The sequence below is a fragment of the Urocitellus parryii genome, chromosome 14 (genome assembly GCF_045843805.1).
Source record: "Urocitellus parryii isolate mUroPar1 chromosome 14, mUroPar1.hap1, whole genome shotgun sequence".
In the NCBI taxonomy this organism is placed as follows: domain Eukaryota; kingdom Metazoa; phylum Chordata; class Mammalia; order Rodentia; family Sciuridae; genus Urocitellus; species Urocitellus parryii.
In genome coordinates this window covers 46,240,853-46,264,108 of record NC_135544.1, presented here as the reverse complement: position 1 = coordinate 46,264,108, position 23,256 = coordinate 46,240,853, and the positions used below count along the sequence as shown (strand labels likewise).

General features: G+C 35.2%; 1 protein-coding gene across 1 annotated transcript; it reads left to right on the top strand.

The window, feature by feature from the left end:
• Positions 1–251: 251 nt before the first annotated feature.
• Positions 252–17,302, top strand: Tma16 (translation machinery associated 16 homolog). Its single transcript, XM_026395812.2, has 7 exons — positions 252–371; positions 7,907–8,019; positions 8,601–8,638; positions 9,918–10,002; positions 11,137–11,285; positions 14,527–14,569; positions 15,866–17,302. Exons 1-7 carry the CDS (start codon positions 369–371, stop codon positions 16,044–16,046), a joined length of 612 nt encoding a protein of 203 aa, XP_026251597.2. The 5' UTR covers positions 252–368; the 3' UTR covers positions 16,047–17,302.
• Positions 17,303–23,256: the final 5,954 nt, after the last annotated feature.

The window sequence follows — 23,256 nt, the reverse complement described above, 5'->3', positions numbered from 1 at the left end:
GAGAGGGGTCCAGCCTCTGGGATGCGGAGTCCACTTAGTAAGGGGAACTGTCTTGAAATCCACGGCGTGGGGATGAGCGCCTGGCCACGGTCACCCACCCACCACCAGCGGCCTGCCCCGCAGGCACCGGGGAGGGCTGTTCACTCTGCTAGAATTTGAAAGTTAAGCACGGGCGGAAAACACTAGGTCTCAGTTTCCGGGGACGTTTTAGAGGAACGCACCCGCCCTTCCTCTTCCGGTCCGTCCCCCACAGCTCCCGGGATCCCACGTGTGTTCAGCCTGGAGTATCCGCGAGTGCTGCTGCGGCTGTGGTTAGTGATTGACGGATCTGGAGTGCGGAGGCTCTCCGCGGCCTCCTCGACGTCACCATGGTGGGCCCCCTCCCGGTTTCCCGAGCCCTGTCGGTCTGTTCCCTGGAAGTCTCCGGTGTGGCACAACGGGGCGGGGGGAGGAAGCTAGCGATTACTGAGGGTGAGGGAGCCGGGGGAGCTGGCCCGGAGAGGCGTCCAGGCCCCGCGCCCCCGTCACCGTGTTAGTAGGCTTTCCTCCCGCTCTGCCTGGTGCCCGGCTCCTTCCTCGCCGCTTCCCCCCGGAGGAAATCCTGCGTCTTTGTATTGTAGCCGCTGTGTGTTGGACACGAGTGGACCCGCCACCCCTCTTCTCTGCCCTGAGCTTGGTCGCCTCTCCTAACTTAGCCACCCTTTCCCGTCCCCCCGCGCCTGCCCTTCGTTAGGGCCCAGAAGCTGTTTTGTTTTTGTTAAAAACTTCAGTAGATATTTATGAGTATTCACAAAACACGATGAGGTGTGAAGGTGAACAACATGAGGAACTCTCTCACTCATTTTCGTGTTCTTTTCCACGAACCTATAACCTTCAGGAACCCCTTAGCAGTAAAGAGCATGTCGATTTTATAATTTTATTTTTCACTTTCTTTACAGGTACTACCTGTGTTTATGTTCCACAACAGTATGTTTTCCGCTTGCTGTGTTCTTGAGATTCATTCCTAAATAGGAACATGTTTCATATACATTAATAAGTAAGGAACGTATACATTATCCAGTTAGTTTTTAATAAAAGAACAATTTAAAAATTTTATACTAGTGAAAAGTTATATTCTGGCCACAGTGTTTTTTTTTTGTCCTTTCTTTGTTCCTTCTTGCCTTTTTTGTGTCAGTCACTTTTGTCTGTCTTATCTGTTATCCTTTTGCTTTAGATAGTGTGTATTTGTGTAAATTCAGCCTGTTTGCTAACATGTTTATCTATTTCCAATCCTTTATAATTTTTCAGAATGGAACATTAAAGCAATTACATGTCATTGTGTGGTAGCTATGAGGTTGATTAGCATTTGAATTGTTAACTTTGACAATTAGAACTTCAGTTTGCCAATATATAGCAATATATTGCCTTGGCATAGACGTGAAAAAAAAAAAGTGGCATATAAATATATTTTCTTTGGTATATTTCTGGCCCTGCCATTTTTTCTTGATAACATCAGTGCTTCTCCTGTCATCTCAGAATGTGGCTTCACCTCAGAATGCTTGACACCTGTGATTTTTCAGGAAATTATTTAACTCTGTTAAATTAGGATGGCAGTAGTTTCTACATCATAAAAATGTTGTGAAAATAAATATAAAGTACTTAGCCCTATACTGGCACTTAGTAAATGTTAGTATTGTTATGAACTTTAGTAATAAAAGTAAATAGTAACAGCACAGCTTTTATTGTTCACTTTTGTTACTTTGCTCATTTATATTCTGACTCTTTCCTAGAGTTGTGCAAGTTCATATCTTTTTTTTTGAGAGAGAGAGAATTTTTAAATATTTGTTTTTTAGTTTTCAGTGGACACAACATCTTTTTTTATTTTTATGTGGTGCTGAGGATGGAACCCAGCACCCTGTGCATGCCAGGCAAGCGCGCTACCCGCTTGAGCCACATCCCCAGCCCCAAGTTCATATCTTTTGTAAGATCAAACTAATGTAACTACATGAAGAATCTTTTTCAGTTAAGCCATCCCACTCAATATTTCTTTATTCTGTCTAGTTTCTATGGTTTTCTTTATTCTGTTCCTAGTGGTTTTAAGTTTGGTTTGTGCAATGATGAAAAACATTCATTGATATACACCTCTTTCACATTAGCTTGTTATTAAATTTAAGTGTGCTTTTAGGGTTTTTTTCCCTAGCTAGGTTATACACCACTGAAAAGTGTGACATTATCCTCCATTGATTTATCATATTTATTCCTATAATATCTGGCCATTAAACACTAATGACTGCCTACAAATTCCTTGATAGCAGGAATTTTGTGCTGTAAGGCTCACCCCTGTGAATGTTAGCTGTAACAAAAAATCAGCTTTCTGGTAATGGAAACTTGCTCCCGAAACTTAATAAAAGTAAAAAATATTAATGAATATCAACCTTGTATACCGACCATTTTTCGAATAACATCATATGCACATGGCTTCTTAAAAAAAAAGTGGTTGTGAAAAGTGTATTTTTTATTACTGCCGTAAAGAATTCATATAGATTTAGTAACTTAAAACTACAGATTCATTTTCTTATATTTCTGGAGGTCTGAGGTGCAAAAATGAGTCTCACTATAATTAAGGTGTTGGCAGGTTTATTTTCCTGGCTTGTTTCATTTCCTAGAAGTTATCTACATTTTTTAGCTCCTGGCTCCTTCATTTTCAACACCACGAGCATAGTATCTACAAATCTTCCAGTAAAGATCCATGTCCTCTAACAGTGATCTTCCTGCCTCCTTTTTATAAGAGCCCTTAGGATTTTAATGGGCTCACATGGATAATTCAGGATAATCTCCCCATCTCAAGATTCTTAATTGCATCTGCAAAGTATTGCCATGTGTAGTAATCACATTTTCCAAGGAATTCGGACATGGACATGTTTGACATGGGGATGAAGAGGCAGAGCACTATTTGCCTACCATACAAAATAAATTTTCCTCCAACTCTGTTGCCTAATACTCCAGTTGAACTGAGAAACAAGCAGTGTTATCAGCTCATAGCTATCCATTCAGGTATTTTATATGCATATACCAGTGTGTATGTCCTCTAACCCTTTTTTTATATAAATAGTGTAATAGACACAATCCTGTGCTCCTTGCTTTTTTTTTTTTTTTTGGTCTTACTTGATTTTAGAGAGCAGTCCATGTTAGTAAATAGGTGCTATGATTTGAATGTGTTCCTCAGAAGTTACTGTGTTGGAACCTAGATTGCTCTATGTAGCTGTGTTGGGGGACCTAGATAGGAGATGTTTGGATCATGGAGCAGAGCCCTCTTTAATAGATTGATGACTTTTTCACCCAAATGGCTTGGAAATGGGTTGGTTGTCCTCGGAGTTCAGCCCCTTTTCTTTCTGGGATGTACTCTTGTTATGTATTCTCTTTCTCCTCTTCTCACTCCCATCATGCTAAGAAGCAGCAGGAGGCCCTCACCAGAAGCAGCTGTCTCATCTTGGATTTCCCATCCTCCAGTACTGTGAGCCTAAATAAGCTTTTTTTTCTTTTGTAAATTTTCCATTCTCAGGTATCCTGTTATGAGAATAGAAATTGAACTAAAGCACTTGGTTTTTAAACAGCTACTATTCCATTGTTTGCTTTTACTGAAATTTATTTAAACTGATCCCTGATGGAACATTTAAACTGTTCCCATTCCTTTGCTGCTGTAGACACTGTAATACTGCTGCATTGATTATTATTTTTTCCATTTGTACATGTGTAAATATGTCTATAGAATAATTAATAGAAGTAGAATTCCTTGGTCAAAAACTCACTTTTGTCTTGGCAAATTGCTCTCTAGAGGATTACCAGTTTATACCCCACTGGTTTGTGAGAGTCCCAGTTTAACCACATGCTCACATATGCAAAGCTAATCATTTTTTATCTTTGTCAGTCTTAATAATTCCAGTTTTTAAATGTTTTAACTTAAGTTTCTTTTAAATTAAACCACATGTCAATTGAAACATTTAAAAAACTTTTTTACTCTATTGTTTGTTTTGTTTTGTTCTAATTTTTGTTTTAGATTTTCAGTCTTTCTCTTTTAATCTTGCAGCTTTGTAGTTACGAATTTTAAATTTTTATGTAGCTGGAGTTGTTATTTTCTTTTAGTCTTATGGATTTTATGTAATGTTTAAAAAGATCTTATTCTGAAATTTAATCTGCAATTTTTTTTTCTAGGACTCACATTATTTCATGTTTTGTGCTTATGTATGACCTATGAGGAGCTTAGAATATAATATGGACTGATATACCAAATTTTTGAGAAATTATATGCTTTTTACTTTCTTTACATTTTTTGAGTACTTGAAATATTTAACAGTAATCTGAAACATGAACTCATAGAAGATGCTCCCTCCTTCCCTTCAAAAAAAGCTCAACTAAGCTTTTGTAATATAGAGAAAGAATTGTTATCAAATGGTATTTATATTGTCTTATTTTACTACATAATATGGACTTTAAAATTTTATTTTGTTAATAATGTCTGTGTTCAGACTCTTGAATTTGGCTTTAGAAGTATTGATTATTTCCTATGGTAAAGTACATTTGGAGTTCCAAAAGTTGATTTGCAACTCAAATATCCTAATGTCCAAGAAATTTGGAATTTTTTTATCCAGTTTGTATTTCTTGATCTAGGTTTTCAGCCTATATGTATGTTGCAGTCCTGATGGTTGATGAATTGCTTTCAATAAGACAGTGCCTTCATCCTTGCTGTGTAATTTGATTGTCAGTGAAAAAGACAGTGCCTTTTACAGGGACTGGGACACATCTATTATTCACCTAAGTGTGTATAGGTCACCTATCACCCTGCTCATTTTCAGTGTCAGGCCAACATGACAGAAAATTGGTTTCCCCAGGAGCAATTAATTTAAATAGAAATAATCTTTTCAGACTGACTTAGACTTTCACTGCTTTGTAGGTTAACATTTTATTGAGGTTTACCTCAGTTTTTTCCTGTCAAAGCATTTTTAATTTTAATGTACTGAAAAATATGAAAATGCTTTGAAATGCAAATCTTGCGCATATTTCTTTGCCTTGTTATATATTCATATCATGCCTTGAGGAAACCTCATAAATAAATTACTATAAGGAATCCATAAACTACAATGAGTCAGAATATGTGTTTAGTTTTGTGTACTTTCTTTGTGCTAAGTCTTGGAGGTTCTTTAACTGAAAAACTTTGAGGACATTTTGAATATCAAACTTTTTTTCTAGTGAAAGTTTTTGACTCTTCAAAGGAAATTTTTTGTGAACTTACATATATCACTGAAACCTTCCTAACTATTGTTAGGAAGTTGTTAAGTCATAACAGTTTCATAGAGTTTATCTTTTTTCCTTAAGATTTGTGACCCTTTTCACTGTTTTAAAATAAAGCATTTTATTGATTATGATGTATATGAGATGAAGATTTTTTTTCAAACAGTGCTTGTTTTATTTTATTTTTTCACATTAGTTACTATCTTCTGTGTACAGAAGTTATTCTAAAATTTAGTGGCTTAAAATAATATTTGTAGCTGGGCATGGTGGTGCATGCCTGTATTTCAGGCAGCCTCAGTGACTTAGGCCCTAAGCAATTTAGCAAGATGCTCTCTGAAATAAAAAATGAAAAGGATTGGGGATGTGACTCAGTGGTTAAGTGCCCCTTAATTCAATCCCAATACTTTTTTTTTTTTTTTTTTAATCTCACAGTTCTTGTGGGTGGGAAGTAATCGGATATGGCCTTCCTGGATCCTGTGCTTCAAGGTTTCTCATGGTCAATCACTTGGGGCTGTGGGACATAACTAGGGAGGATGCACTTCAAAGCTCACTAACATGGTTCTTGGTAGGGTTCAGCCCCTCCTGCATTGTTGGACTCAGTTCTATTCTGGCTGTTGGCCTGAGGCCTTTATCAGTTATGCCATGTGGGCCTGTCCATAGGGCAGCTTACTATATGACACCTGGTTTCCATGAGAGAAAGCCAAGTGAGAAGACAGAAGCCAGAGTCCTTTCATACCCTAATCTTGGAATTGACATTTACCAAATGCTGTTCTTAAAGTGAGTCACTAGGTCCAGCCCACTCTCAAAGGGAGGGGATTATATAAGGACATGAATATCAGGAAGTGGGTTTCTTTGGAGATCATCTTAGAGGCAGCCTACCACATGTTCCAAATTTTTATTTGATTCATGTTTGGTAGGTAGACTTTATGCTTGAAAAAATTGTTATCAAAAAAGAAAAATTGTTATCACACCTCCCCTTCTCTGTTCTACTCCCCAGATGTGAAGAGAACATATGTGCAAAAGAATATATCTTCTATGGTTTTTTGATGATTTTACTCTTACTTACCTGTGCCTGTAGCCAACTTCCAGTTATACCCTGTGTTTCAGACTTGCACATATCTTCTGTGGTGAAAGTTTTCAAGAAATGAGAACATTCAGTGCCTATTTGTTAGAAGAATGAATACAGGTGTGAATGAGGAATTAATTTTCATTTTAAATAATCCTGCCAAGGGAGTTTTAAAAGAAAGTGATTTTGAGCTGCATCTTATCAAAGGACAAGGAAGGGAATGTATTTTGTAGGTAACAAGAAATGCAGTCTCAAGAAGTTATAATATTCATGGTATATCTGGAATGGTGAAAACTTCAGTAAGAATGGGGAAAAAGATCTTTTGTGAAGGAGTGTGGTTAATGCTGGAGAAGCAGGTTGAGGATAAATTGTTTTCCATGCTAAAGATTTAGGACCAAACTGTGAGCCAGTGGAGCTCTTTAAGCAAAGAATGAGAATTTTACTAGATTAGTGTTTTAGAAAGAGAAGTTCTGTGACTTCTTTGAAAAGGGACTGACAGGAAGACCCTAAAGAGCATCCTAATCATGAGAGATCATGAGAGTTGAACTAAGGCAATTGACAATAATTTTGAAAGAAGATTCTGAAGATTCTTGGCATTTTGTTAAGAGACCTTCAGTTGTTTGAGACCTTCAGTTGTCTCCTAATATATTTTTAATATAATACTTTCCTCTCTATATATAAACACTGTGACTAAGTTTTGATCATTAGGATGTTAACAAAACAATCTGCAACTTCCCAAATCATACTCTTACAGGGAAAGAGTTTCAATTCTGAATTTTCTTTCTAAATTCTCACTGGCTGCAGAGTAGACTTGGCATTAAGCCATCTTAGACAATGCAAGAAGTTATAACCTAAGCCTAGATCTCTGAGGGCTTTTGGGGGCAAAGCCTCCAGCACCTGCTTTTAACAGGGAGAACTAAACTTTGTTGGAGTTAAGATATTATTATTTTGGGTTTATATTATAGAGAGCCAAACCTGATTCCTTAATTATATTGGTAGGATAAGACTTAGGATTTTATACTAATGATAACAGACATATAGTTTGGAGGACCGAATGAATTGTAACCTTGTTAATTGGTATGAGGCTTGAGTGAGAAAATAATTTTGGATTTGCTGATTTTGAGAGGGAAAATATTTGGATGTACTGATTTTGAGATAGCTTCTATTATTTATTAATAATAATCTGCAAGACCATAAGGCGAGCTTTGATTTTGCTTGATTCACTGCCCACTCTCTTCCATGTGCAACTTCTACAAACTCTCACAAATATCCTGTGTTCCTCTACCCCTAGTCATCCTGTAACACAGATCTCCAGGCCTGAATCTGTATTCTCTGTACATATTTTTCAGATGGAATGATTGAAGAGAAGAGTTTACTGCCCTGTTCATGCCTTTTTAATTGTCTTACATGGTTAGAACATATCATATCTCTTATCCCAGAAACAGCCTGCTAGAATGATTATGTTTCTGATTCACTGTATTTCTATCACATTATTGTTAAAATTAATTTCACCAAAGAATTGACTAGAGTCAGTGTAACTGACTATACATGCCATGTGTTCCTACATTTTAGCCTAAAGTACCAAAGGGAAGAAGTACAGGACAGGAAAAAAAAGTCATCCATCCGTATAGTAGAAAAGCAGCTCAAATTACAAGAGAGGCCCACAAACAAGATAAGAAAGAAAAGTGAGTGTCTTTTCATTATTTGTGTCCAAATTGTTCTATGTACAGTAGTATACTTTAATATCTAAAGGTCTCTTGAATGAGTTAAATATTTAGACTATCAATAGTAGGAGGTATATGTTAACCTACACGGTTTCTGAAAAGAAATGAACCTTTTATGTCACAATTCTTTTCAGATTTATGAAAAGTAATCACCTTGTTTTGAGTTTTTTGAAATTTAAAAGATATTGCAGTAGTGCATTTTGATCTTGGTGGCAGCAGTTTGATCTTTTGGAGTGTTCATTACTGTTTTGTGCATAAGTATTCTGCTTGTCACAAAACCCACCTGAACATCCACAATCCACTCAAATTTTCATTTATATTTTCAAAACTGATTCTATAGGCTTTCTTTAGTTGTTGAAGAGCTAAAACAAAGTTTCTAAGAACTTTTTCCAGTAAGTTAAATAGAAGCATAGCATTCCATGTTTCTGTGTTAATGTTTTCAGGTGTCAAAAAATTTTTCTTTGGATAGCTTTCTTGTTATTTTTTGCAAATTTAAAAATTTGCTTTGTAAAATTTTTAACAAATATTTCTTTCCTTCCAAGGTTGAAGAATGAAAAGGCCTTACGTCTCAATCTTATTGGTAAATAAAATTACTTAAAATTAAATAACTTAAAATCTGGCTATCATGAATGTTTATCTTGTACTCTTTTTTTTTTAATTTCCTAGTATAATACTGTTTTTATCAGTCTTTTTTTAAATGAGACTTGAGTGAAACAAAACAAAATGAAGCAAATCATTAAATATTTAGAATAAGCAATGTTAGTGATTCACCCAAAACTAGTTTGTGCTTATCTGTTGACTTATTTTAGAATTTTTGCTGTTTATCTTGCTGTTTGTTTATTTATTTTTAGTAAAGCTTTATAGTTATAGAGAGTAGTTGGGTTTATCCCAACAAACTCATACATGCATGGAAATCAATTTTAGTTCATGATCCCTCTCTTTGCCCTCGCCATTTCTTTCCTATTCTCCCTCACCTCTCCCATTCTCCTTCCTCTGTTCTATTAGACTTCCTTTAACTTGCCTATTTATTTATATTTGATTGATTCTTTTTACTTATGCATAAAGGTGAAATATCCTGTGGTATATTTATGTATGCACGTATCATGATTTTTTTTTAAAGAATTGATTCTGCATTGTCTCTCCTTACCCATCCCTCCACTCTACCTCTTGGCCTTTTTCTTCTGTATTACTAATCTTTTCTTTATCTTTGTTATCCTATCCTTCCCTCCTCCTTTCCTTTATTTTACTTTAGCTTCCACACATGAGAAAACATTTGACTTTTGAGTTTGGCTTATTTTACTTAGTATGATATTCTTTGTTTTTATCCATTTACCAGCAAATGCCATAATTTCATTCTTTTTTGTGACTGAGTAGAACTCCATTTTTAAAAATAAATATAATTCACAGTTTCTTAATCCATTTGTCTATCAATGAGCATCTGGAATGATTCCATTATTTAGTTATTGTGAATTTTCTATAAACGATCTGGCTGTGTCACTGTAGTATGCTGATTTTATATCTTTTGGGAAAATACCAAGGAGTGGGATAGTTGGGTCATATGGTGGTTCCATACCTAGTTTTCTGAGTAATCTCCATACTGCTTTTTGCTTTTTAAATACTTAGAACTTCATAATCTATTAAATCTGCCTGCCTACCTGCCTGTCTTTCTGTGTGGCTTTCTGCCTGCTTGCCTTCTTTTCTGGTTTAATTTGTTTTGCGCCCACACAGAGCTTTATATTTAGTATTAAAATAAATTTTGGTTCTCTTTGAAGCACATTGATGTTGAGAATATAATAAACCTCTTTGCTTAAATGATGACTTGTCATGCTAAAAAATAAGTTGTTATTTTTAATTTATAGGTGAAAAACTGCAGTGGTTTCAAAGTCATCTGGATCCCCAAAAATTGGGGTATTCAAAGAAAGATGCTTGTGAATTAGTTGAAAGGTAAACACTGAGCATATTATAAGCAAAGGGACAGAATAGGAGATTCTTTAATCTTTATTCTTAGAGACAGAGCTCTGACCTGGGATTGTGAATAAGCAAATAGACGTTGTTATCAGAAAGACTTTAGATTTGTATCCTAGCTTGGCCCCTTTAGTAGTTTTGTAGTCTTTCTGGGCCTCAGAGTAATAGTCAGCCCTATTTCTTAGGATATTAGAGGTTTCCTGGAGGTGTCATCTACCTTGGCACTCACAGATGGGGATTAATAGACCATCTTAAGGTGGTTTGAAAGGCATCTAGATCAAGAGAATAATATCTAAAAAGCCCAGAGGTGACAGCAAAGATGACACATGCAGTGACCTGCCAGACATTTTAACACTGAATGAAGTAACAAGTTTAAGGAGGGAAGTGTGGTTGTTGTAATAAGTAACAACTGTCTTAGGAGAGACCTCATGTGTCTTAAGAGTTTGGACCTTATCTAAGAGCATTAGGAGGCATGGAGAGCTTTTACAGAAAGTACCTGAACTAAATTTCAGGAAGGTCACAGTTATGAGAATAAGGTAATATAGAGGAGGACACATGGCTTTGGTCAGGATGTAGGTAGTCCAGTCAAAAGATGATAGTGGCATCTGACTGGTATGATAAAGAGAAATGAAAAGATTCCAGAGATGTGAAGAATGTGGAAATCTTAGTCTTTAGTGAAAACTTATATGTAGAATGAAAGGGAAAGAGGAGCCAAGCAGAATGCCTGCATACTTTGCTTGGACAGCTATATGAATGATCATAACTGTTCCCTCAAGTAGGGAGCCCAAGAGATGGAGCAGGTAGTGGGTGATGGGCAGGGACAGGGTGATGACAAGTTTGGGGTTTTAAAAGTGAAGCTACTAGGGGACATCTAAATAGACCTGGACAATACGTAGTTGAATATGAGAGGCCTTTAGTTCAACAGATAATAGGCTGTGATTTGGTTGATGAAGTGAAGGATATGGTCAAGTTATCCAGGGAAAAGTTTAAAAGGTTTGAGGACATGAGGAACTCTGAGGAATGTAAAAATGTAAAGGACATCTGAAAGCTAGAGGTTTAGTTTTAAATGAACTAATATGAGCCCAAATTCAAATCATTTTTATATTTTTATAGGTATTTAAATAGATTTAGCAGTGAGCTGGAGCAGATCGAGTTACATAACAGCATCAAGGACAGGCAAGGAAGGCGGCACTTTTCCCGGGAAACAGTTATCAAGCAGACGATGGAGCGGGAGAGACAGCAGTATGAAGGATATGGCCTTGGTGTGTGCTCTATGCTTTTTCTTTCTAAAATAATAATGGTATCAGATTTGTGATTTATTTCAAAGGTTGAATTTTATTTTTTCTATTGATTTAGTTTGATTTCCTTTTCTATGCGTATAGAATAATCTTTAGGTTCATTTTTTCCCCTGTATTCCCAACAAAACTCAATTGTGTGACAGTGACATACTGTCTTTCTAGTGTGATCATGGTGTTTTTCTTTCCTTTTCAGTGTGTACCTAATTTGTTTTGTTATAGGGGTGCTACTAGTCCATCTCCAGCTGTATCTAATTGGAATAGATAGATACTATGTTCTTTTCATTTTCCAATTCTTGTTCCATCTAGCTCCACATTTAATCATCCTTGAACAACTTTAGAAATCAAAATTTGTTTCTTTGAATTGTATCCTGTCTAGTTAATTCATAAAGATCAGTATGTTATTACTTTGGTAACACTGTGGTCAGAAAATCACTTAGTAGAAGAAGATGCTAAGACTTGCAAAGCCACAAATTGGTGATTACCCAAAGGCTGCATGGCCGGAAAATAGTATTTAATTAGCTTATTAATTGTCATTTTTAAGTAGAGGGGGAATAATAGCTGATGATTTCAACTGGATGAATACAGATTTCTGACTTCTTTTAAAAAAAAACAGATAATCTGGCAGCATCATCTGTGGGAGTAGATTAGCAGCTATCTCTCCTGGACCTTGGCATATATTTAAAAGTTTGTTGTGGCCCTCACCCTTACTTCATAGGTCTTACCTGGTCCCACTAAGCATTTGTGTTACAAGGCTTTACTTGGAAGGTATATTAAGTGAAATATTTAATAGCAAAATTAAGTTTTTAAGTTTTCTTGAAAACATAGGATCCTAAGCAAATTGTTCTGTGGGTAATACTAGAAACTCTGCAGTGGGTGGCAGTCCTATTTCATTCCTGAAAATTGAGTTTTATAACTGAAAAAGCAACAGAGAATAGCTGTAGAACTAGATAGAGCCAGACTTAAGTCCTTATAGCCAAATGTATAACAGTGGTCGAGTTATTTAACAGGTTGTTAAGCCTCAAGTTAAAAATAGAACAGATAGTATTACCAGCTTCCTAGGTTGTTCCAAAGTTAAGTAAGATTTAATTAATGAAAGTGACTGACATAGTACTTAATAAAAGATAGGGTGGCAGAGAGCTTATGTCCTATGTCTTTTTTTTTTTTTAACTTAAGTAGTTACCTTCTAAGACCATAGAATTAGACTCCCTTTCATTGTTTTTAATTTTCTTCTTTTAAAATTTCATTTATTTATTTAACTATACTGGGGATTGAACCCAGTTTTGCCCTAACACTGAACTACATCCATAGCTTGTTTGTATTTTATTTTTTTAATTTGAGACAGAGCCATACCAAGTTGCTGAGACTGTCCTTGAACTTGCCATTCTCCTGCCTCAGCCTTCCAAGTCTCTGGGATTACATACGTACTCCACTATAACTGGCTTTTTTGGAACCTATTTTAACTTGACTTTGTCCCTACCACTCAACCAAAAGTACCAGCAACTGATGACCTTCAGGTTGCTAAGACAAAATAGTTGTTGCACTGGACTTATATCAGCATTTGATGCAAAACAAAACTTATTTTTTTGCATACTTTTTATCTGGTATAGAAGACCCTGAGCTTTTCTCGTTCTCCCTAGGTGACTGGTCATGACTTTGCTAAGCTGAATCTCTTCATCCTAACCAACTAAAAGTTTCTTCATATCCAATTTACTTCTCTTTTCTATATACCCCATTTTTTAGTTAATCTCGTTTAGATCCATGAGTTTAAATTCCATCTAAATGCTGATAACTTCGATATACGTATGGTCAACCCTATCTTGTCCCCAGATCTATCAAACTTGGATATTTCAAACTCTCTACTTGAAGGTCTTACAGGAATCTCAAAAAATGATATTAGAAAGCAAAAGCCTGCTTTTCTCCTAAAACTTACGCCTCCTACAAGTTCCACATTTTAATCATTGGTATCACCACTTGCCCAGTTGCTCAGATTAGAAACTCTGGAGTCCATTTTCACAGTTCATATCCAACCCATTAGCAGAATATATTTTTAATCTTACGGCTTTTGCCTGTACTACCACCATCTCCCTAGTTCAAACTACCTTTATCTCCACTGTATAATTATTTACTCCCTTTTGGTCTCTGCTGCAAATCATTCCCCTTATAGTCTGTTCAATATGTGGCAGCTTGATTAATTAGCAGGAATTAGCAGAGTCCATCCAAGTAAAACATATCCTGGTGATAGCGACAGTGCTAGAGCTTAGATCCAGTGCTCTTCTGACTATACCCCGTGCTTCTTCCAGAATCAGGGAGCATAGCTGGTGAAAGAAGCCTTGTGAATTCTGACTAGTTTGCAAGTGTGTAGAAACATCTGGACAGATTGTCTCCAGAAGTCTGTTTCATAAATTTTGAGAAGACAAAATATGAACACCTTTTCTCCCTTTGCTCCCTGGTAATGTAACTGTTTCTGACTCATTTTATTAGGATCCTGTTTTTTTAAAAATTAATTTACACCTAACACCTAGTCCCTCATCCTCTTTACTTTCTGAAAATGTAATAAAAGACAATGTACAGTTGTATCAAACATTTTGGTTTTTATCTTTCTGTTAATTGATACTGCATTTATTTAATATTTTATTACTTTGGCTATGTGGGCATTTCAGCAATAAGAGTGAATACATATTAATTTATGATAGCTTTATAATCATGGTAAAGAACTTCCACACATCTAGTTTTTATTAAAAATGGATTTAAATTTTATTGACCTTTTTGAACATCTATTTGGTTATAGCTTTACAAACTGTTTTTTATTTTAAATGATGTCCTATTTTAATACTAAATAGTCTTTGCTTTCCTTAGAGAAACTCTACCATGTCATGATTAAGTATGTACTTGAAAAAATTATACTTTTCACCAAGAAAAAATATAAAACATTTCAGCATATTGTTCATAATAGTTTAGTTTAATTTAATAAATTATGTGTTAGGATCTATTACTTAGTATTATTCTTCTTAAATCACCTTAAACTAAACTATACTTGCCAGACTTTTTAAGTTAATTATAACAGCGTTTTAAAATTGTGTTTTCCTTTGGATATTCTTGGTATCAATTATTATTTGTTGCATTTGATATAATAAATGAAGAAACTAAAAAATGATGTAATTAAGAGAGAAAATGTCTAATGGCTATAAATTGTTTTCTTTTCCAGAGATCCCAGACATTTTAAATGCAAACAATCTGAAAACTTTTAGGTGAGTGTCTCTTTTATTGTTCCCTGGAAGCTGTATGTAAAATACATGTGACATAACTTCTTCCTTTTCAATTCTAGACATTAGCAATAAAAGAAAATCAGATTTCTTTTTATTAATATTTTCTGTATTTTGTATTTATTTGAAACGTGATATATGCTAAAGTGATAATGACTTACTTTTTCATAATAATTTAATACTTGATGGCTCAGAGTCAGATTCTGAAACTATTCTAGCACCTTCTTTTGGAGAGAAGATAGATACTTAATAGAAAGTGATTTCAGAGGTCTCTCTAATTGTACCCCTTGTAACCAGGGAGAGTGCTAAGTAGGGTTTTAAGTTTTTAATTCTCAAACAGATTCTCTGTCTTTTGAAAATGCTGTTGATTAATCATTTTGATCTTGATTAGCTTAGGTTGATGGGCCTGAAATTTTTTGTTAATTGAAATGGATAAATTTAAATCCAGGCAAAATCAAATCTAAAATTTGCTCCTTATTTCTGAAACAATGTTTGTTCTGCTTCTTCCAAAGAAAATCATAAATGAAAGAAGAGATGAACATAGTTTGTTAGCATTGCTGATTAGAGTTCAGTTCTTGAAACAGTCCTCGTATTGCTTCTAAAGTAATTGAACATAGAATTGTCATAGAAAATACTGAGGTTGAAAAATAGAAAAGTTTCTTTCTTTTTTTTACATTCTGCTTTAGCACTATTTTTTTAACCTTTATTATTTATTTATTTATAGGAGTGCTGAGAATCAAACCCAGTTCCTCACACATGCTAGTCAAGCTTTCTACCACTGAGCCACAACCTCAGCCCTGAAAATTTTCTCTTAATAACAGTTATTTGATTACTGATTGTTAACTGTAATATATCACATGAAAAGAAAAACCTATCTGGTGTCTATTTGAGAGAGTTGCCAGGGATGACATAGTTTCTGCTTTTGTGATCTTAAGTCATGTAGCCTGAGGAAGGTTGGTGGGAAAGTTAGTTTAAGGTGAATAAAGAAATGGAATAGAGCATTCTTGTAACTTCTAATATTTTGCTATTTGCTTTTGGTGTTTTGAATATGTGGGATTCCCTGTGCAGACATTGCTACTATAGATGAATGAGAAAATGGAAAAAGCAAGCCTCGGTTCTTGTATGTTGTTTTTTTCCTTGTTCATTTATATTGGTTCTTCCTAGTACACTTGAAATCTGTTGTAAATTTATACACTTTTTTCAGTTATTTTCAGGGTTTTTGAAAATGTCTCCTTTTCACTTGAACTTCTGCTAACACTCTATATTCTCTCTTTTGTCTAGGGAATGGGATTTTGATCTGAAGAAATTGCCAAACATTAAAATGAGAAAACTCTGTGCTAATGATGCAGTTCCTAAGAAGAGGAAGAGGAAAACTATTTTAACTATAGATAAAAATTTAGAGGAATTGGAACTAAAAGGTGAATCAAATGACTCAGATGAAGAAATGACTCCAGTAGCCTGATTGTCTTGAGTTGAAAATAATTTGAGAGCTTCAAATTACACACACATTAATTGTGGTAAATAATTATCTAGACATAAGAATTTGCTATTGAACTCATTGTTTTATAATGAGAGTCCTATTTGCAGTTTAAAATATGGTGTTATGATTTTTATTTAAAAATGAAAGTTGCATTTCATTTATATTAAGTTGCTGAAATAGATAAAAGTTGTATTAATCTGTTTCAGTTGCTATAATGAAATACTCAAGGTTAGGTTACTTATTAAGAAAAGACATTGATTTAGCTCTTGATTTTGGAGGTTGAAAATCCACAAGTACTGGCTCTGGTAAGGGCCTCTGGCTATGTCACTTCACAGTGGATGACATCATAATCCATGCAGGAGGGTGTGACAGAAGGTAGTGAGACAGAACACCAGAGGATGGGGAGGGGCCAGTAATGACCTCTCACTAGGCCCATCTCTTAAAGGTACTACCACCACCTCTTAACATTGCCACACTAGGCACCACGCTTCTATTATGTGAGCTCTTGAGGGAGACATCCAAAAGTGATCTTTTAAAGACATTTAATCTGAACTTTGTGCAGAGGAAAAGTAATGTGTGAGGACAAAATGTGTTTTGAATTTTTTCCTTATGTGGATTTAGGATTGCCTAATCTCCCAAATGGGGTGAATGTTCAGTAACCTATTTTCCAAGAGGTTCCTGTGGACATTTCTTAAATTGTGATAATAACAAAATTGTGTTAAACCGATTCTTCTCTTAAACATTAAACCTATTTTTTTTCCTTACAAATAGGGAAGAATTTGATAGTGAAGTCATATTCACCAATAGATTATACATTATCATTTATTTTTTTCTGAGCCAGAAGTAAAGGTTAGAACAGAAGAGTCTGTCTCTGTGGTTATATTGATCCCCACACTTAATCTGTATCTTTTGACAAAGAGAATAAATGATTCAGGCTTGCTCCTTTTCATTATATATTATTTTTTGCTTTCTCATTGTGAAAAGTGATAAATTTCTAAAAGGTTAAATTGACGTATAAGAGTATTTTTCAAGTGGCATGAAAAACATGGACATATTAGAATTTAGTTATAGAAATTGTTAAACATAAGTATCCTTTAGTGTACTTTTTAAAGGATGTGATATAAATATATTTTTCAAGAAAAGGAAAACATTAGTGTATGCGGTTAACTTAATATCAACTGTCTTATTAGCAGTTTATATGGAGTGTTATAACTTTTTTACTTCTGAAAATTAAAAATAAAATTTAATTAAAAAATGTCACCTTAAAATTCGAATTATTTTTTAGTATGTAATTGATGTCGATTAATTTCAGTAATCTTCATGAAAATGATTTGTGATTATAATTTTTGGAAATTTTCTTTCTTTTTTGTTCATGTACAGTCTCAAAATACTTGTGAAAACTTAGTCATGAACTGCAGTGAATAGTATAAAAACTATTTAAAAGTCCACTCTGTTAGATGAATAACTTGTCAAAGTGGCAGATCATCCTCCCTGTCAGATGTTTATTACTAGTTTTCTTTGCTGTCAATGCAAGCAAACAAACAAACAAAACCCCACTATCTGCTAGGAATTAAAATAAGAATCTGTTGATGAATAAATGCAACAAAACATGTCACTTGGACAAAGTAGCCTGCATCAACTCATCTTTAGAGTGGTGTTTTTAATCCCGGTCTGGAGAACATGTTTTGTAAAAGTGATAACTTTTGTTTCCTTCATGGAGACCACTTTTAGGTCAGTAGCATATGTTTATAAGAGAGCTTCCACAATCCATAGCTATGGAACACAGTAAAGGTAACTTGCTCTGTGTGTATGTTCTGCCACCCTTTAAAAATGTAAAAACCATTCTTAATTCACGAACAAAGTGGGCCATAAGCTGGATTGACTTGTTGGTCATTGTTTGCTGATCCTTGTTTTTTAGTTTTGTTAGGTGCATGACAGGCTGAATAAATTGTCTGCAGGGCATGCCAAGCAAAGTTAGTTGCAGGATGACCTGGCCACTCAAACCCTCTGTCTGGTTCTTTATCACCTGTTTGCTTCAAGCCCAAACTCCCAAGCTCCTGCTCAAGGCTGGACACTTAACCCCCCTTGTGCCAACAAGGCAGCTTGCAGACCCAGAGACCCCATTAGATTTGGGCTATAAAAACTCCTTCCTGCCAGGCCCCTCTTTCTTGCTCTCTCTCTCTTGCTCTCTCTGTCTCTCTTGCGCACGCTCTCTCTTTCTTTTCTCCTCTTTTTCACTGATGCAGTAAAGATCTCTCGGTTGCTCTGAGTGTTGTGGTCACTTTCCTTTCAAGTTTTAGGATACATTTCTAAGTTTAGAGCTGCTAACTCTGACATTTTTGCTCTTTTCCCAACATTGTAGTCACTTCCTTGCTTGGCTGAAACATGTCCCTTTAGAACCTTGTTCACCTCTGATAGAAGCTTTTCCTGTTCTTATATAACCTATGCTTCAGGGCTAGGAGATTGGGTAAGTCCTTTTTGCTCAACTGTCACTTCAAAAAAATTTTTCTTCTTTAATTTTCAACCCAGAAATCTTTCTGTAAGTCTTCCTTGATTCTTCCCTTTCTCTGCTATGTCCTCCTATGATCTTATTTAATTAGCAAGTATTATTGGTTCTGTTTCCAAAATTAAAGTCAAATTGGTTTATGTCTGGCTGTCTCCCCCTATGACTTGCTGTAATACAGGCAATGACTTCCTAACTGACCTTCTTGCCACCATCCCCCTGCTCCTCTGCTGGCACCCTGACGACTTCACATGTATCCACTTATTCCTCTTAGGCTAGGCTTTGTCACAGCTGACTTTCACCTTGGAAGAATGTCCTGTGATCTTTATAAGAGAGCTTCCACAATCCATAGCCATGGCTTCATCTGGGTTCTGTGGAAGCTTCAGAATTTCCATCTCAAGACCCTTTGGAGTACAGCTGTAGGCTATAAAACTACTTAACTGCAGCAGGGAAGGGGACGCCCTACCCTTATGTTGATTATCATGTCATCTGGCTCCTTTTCTGTTTGTGTCCTTCTGTGGGACAAATATAGAGAGATGGTACCTTTGTCCATCTTTTTTACCAGCTTTGTAATTAAATTTTCTAGTGAGAGCTTGTTTCCTTACTGTGTGAATCTGTCCGTCTTGCTTAACATTTCCCACTCAGGACTTCAATCCTTGTTCCCTCTGGCTGTATTAGTGGCACATGCCAGTAATCCCAGTGGCTCAGGAGGCTGAGACAGTAGGATCCAGAGTTCAATCTGTTTTCTCATCCTTGAGGTCTGAACCTAAAGGTTACATCTACCTGCTCAAGTATCTCTACCCTCCCACCCTTGCTATTCCTTGAAAATCCCTGTGCCATCACACAAGTTAGGATCATTAGTTAGTTGAAACACAATGACAGTGGTTAGTGATCTGGGTGTGTCTGCTGTAATTCTGGGTGGTGGGGGAAGCCCATGAGTTCAGATATCCAGTTTGGGAACTCATACTTCTGTATTAGTTCTGTCCAAGTAGAAAGTCCTATAGAGGCATTAGGCCAAGACAGCTATTTACCCTGAATTCAGGCATCTAAATTGAGGCTTTAGAAAGAGACATTTTCTTTGCTATTATCAAATCTCCACCCCAGGATTACATTCCAATGTCTTTGGCTTATTGTTCTTTAGCCACAGAATATCTGAATCCACTCAAATCTCTGAAAATATAGTCTTTATCTAAATCTTAGTCATGGGAAAATCCTATAGATTACAATGTGATATTTTTTACATTAAAAAAATGTTTTGAAAGTCTCTATTTTTATTAGTTAATGCACCTTTTTATTTTCCTACAATGTCTAAGGTTTGTCAGTATAATTTGTTTTAAAATGATTATATCTAGACCCTGCCTAAAAACACAGAGCATTGTAACAACACCACAGTTTTGAAAATTGAAGGGTTTTGAGTGTTGGAAATAGAAATCTATATAGGTCCCAGTATGTTAGGCAAAAAGTATAGAAGCTACAATCAAAATTTGAATCACTTGTTTAATATACAAAGTCTTTCACAGATCTTTATTTTCTTTTCCTTAGTTTGTCTTAGCACACATTATTCACAAACAGTATATTGTTAATGAAAGAGAATTAGGTAAAACTAAAAAAAGTACAAATGCCCAATCTCAAAAATTGCACACAGTTAAAATAATTTTTCTTCTTTGTTTCAATGCAATATCCAATTTCAAGGTGGGCTTTCTTTAGATGTGGAGGAAACACTGCAGCCCAAAATAACAGTACTTCCTTTCAACTCTTGATATGTAAAATAGCACCATTGGGCTGATTTGAGGAAAGAAAAAAGGTTTTCATCTTTCTTAATTAAAATGTAATCCTTACACAGTTATTATATGATAACTACAATAATAATGATAATAAATTTTAAGACCTCTACTTTGTTCCAGAAAAATCATTGTCAAGGCAAGGAAAGATAAATTAAATCTAGCGGATGGAATGGCCTTCCTGCCCCATGACCATTACCATTATAATTTCTCTTAATGATGTCATTGAGCTAATGAGCTAATTTTCCAGCCAAAGAATAGATGTTTTAAGAGTACCAAAGGACCTTTCGTAAAACAAGAAGTACAATCAAGGCCATCTTTCTACGACCATAATTACACTGTAACAGCAGCTCCTACTGAGATGTAATGCTGGGGCATTTTGAGAAAGATTCCTTCAATTTCTGCATTGCTGTCCCACATCCTTGGGATCACTTATATTTTAATTTTGTTAAAAGAAATCTTGTCTTGTTTGTTTTTGTTCCTAAACTTAATTGCCTTTTGGGCTTCACTTTTTAAAAGTTGGAATTTCACTTCTTTACTGCTTTAATCTTTAATCCTATACAATGAAGGTGACAGTTCTTTAGTTAAGAAATTAACAGCCTCAACAGGCAGGGTGGCACATGCCAATAATCCCAGTGGCTCAGGAGGCTGAGACAGTAGGATCCAGAGTTCAAAGCCAGTCTCAGAAATGCTGGGTGAGGTGCTAAACACTCAGTTAGACCCTGATTCTAAATAAAACAAAATACGGCTGATGTGACTCAGTGGTCAGATATGCCCCTGAGTTCAATCCCTGGTACTTGGGGGGGGGGTGCAGTAGCCTCAATGTTTGTAGTTCATGGTATTGGCAATATCACAAATTTGGGTCATAATTATAAAAAGCCAAAGTTTTAAACAGTTGTAGGTTCATTCTTCAATTTCCGTTCTTTGCTTAAATTTCATTTTGTTTCTGACATGAGCAGGTAAACATGCCTCAAAAAATTGTCATTCCATAGCTCATTTTTTCTTTTTGAGAGATAAATCAGTTCACCAAAAAGCACTGCCACAAAGCCAAATATTTTCAGTGATGAAAGGAAAAAGGTACCATTGCCATAGGGAATGTAAATGAATCAACATTAGGTTTTAAGTGAATGTAGTTGTTCCAAATCAGGTGAACCACAAACATCCATTGCAGGAAAGCTTTTTAATGAAACTTTTCTGCAATGAATTTTTTAAAATGAAATTCAGGTTAGGATTTTGAAAGGTCAGAAGAAGAACAGAATTAAATGTTGACTTTTATCCTGTTAGGGAGCTTTATTATTTTCTCATTTCAATAAAATCAAAACCTAAGAAAGTTAATTTTGAGACTTTGGGCACAGTTTTAAAACCATTTCATCTTTTATCACTAATACAGCAAAGCTTGTCTTAGCTTTTTAGAAATGTTTCTTAGTGTTAAATGTAGCCCTTGATAAGTAAGGTTTTATTTTAGCCAATCATCTCCCACTGTGCAAAGATATACTCTTATCTATTTGGGATTTAAAACAGTATTTTCCCTGGTAATTAAGGTAAATAATGCTTTTCTTTCAGAGCAAACAAAAGGGGAATCAATATTTCTTTGTTTGCTAGAGATGAGATTTTCTCCCATGAAATATTTGCAAGCAACATATTGCCCTTGCTAAACCGTAGAGAAATGGATTAAGCAAATTAACAGGAAAATACGATCAAGGTTAATTCCTTGGGTGTGGTGCTATGATTAAATCACCCAAGCTTTGTTATTTTTAGTACATTTGTCTTCACACTTTATAGGGGAAGTTAATGCAAAGTTTAGTTTGTTTAAGGTTCACTGAAGTCATTCCTGCTGTAGTTTTGGTCCAGTTTAATAACCTCCACTTTGTTTTCCTTGTGCCTTTACTCCATCCCCTAAAAGTTTTAAGAAAGATGAGTTTTAAACCTTTTGTTTCCTGACTGAATACCTTAACATTTTTCTCACATATATACATGAATACACACATGCCACACACACAAAATCAACATTGTTTACCTTTTCTTTATTTCTAGGAATGTGGCTATTTGGACTCCATATCAGCCACTACTAATATCCATACTTTCTCCTCTTTTTAAAAGGTTATTTTTTTTCCTTTGATAATCTGTGAAGAACAAGCACACTGATAATTACAAAGTGCATTGATGTGATACCCAGATTTGTGCAATGTGATACCCATGCTTTGGTTCTTATGGCCTTCTCTGCCTTTTCACAATAATAAATATGATAGCTAATAAAAATCACTTTTTTACTAGGCCATCTTTCTTTAACAGGTCACTATGCTTGTAATTATTAATCTAGCTCTCTGCAATATCATTCACACTTCAGTTTTATATGAGTATTTAAAGAATGCAATAATCAATTGTCAAACCTAAACAACTCAATTTATTACTTACCATAGAATCTGTTGAATGTTTTTGCTTCTGAACTGTCAAGGAATATACTGTCAACTTTTTAAAATAAGATCTAGTTTGTGGCTGTAACTACTTATCAGTCAAGTTGACACTCATATGGAGTAAGAAAAACACTTGTGATTTAATAACAAAAATACTTAATTTTTATTTACCTATTGTTGCTTCATTGTAGCAAACAGAAGTTAATTTCACAATTTTGCTACAAGCAGATTGCTTTTTTAAAAAATTTAGTTTTCTTAGAGAAATGGCAACTTCATCTAATTCTTCAAACCAGGACACTTAATTTGATTTATTTAGTGCTTTGTAAAATCATAACCCTTCAATGAAACTTGAAAATAAAGGAATAAATTAAGCTTTTATTTTGAAATATTCAGCCATTAAATAAAGTAAAGCCTTAGTCTCTAATTAGGGCCATGCTATCCAATTTAGTTCATTCAAACAGGTGTGTTGTGAAATGCATACTGAGTTTTGATTT

What these genes read in the sequence shown, in the direction of transcription:
- Tma16 (XM_026395812.2), top strand. An exon ending in AAACAAGATAAGAAAGAAAA is followed by an intron (nt 8,020 to 8,600) that starts GTGAGTGTCTTT and finishes TTTCCTTCCAAG; the next exon opens with GTTGAAGAATGAAAAGGCCT. An exon ending in AACAATCTGAAAACTTTTAG is followed by an intron (nt 14,570 to 15,865) that starts GTGAGTGTCTCT and finishes TCTTTTGTCTAG; the next exon opens with GGAATGGGATTTTGATCTGA.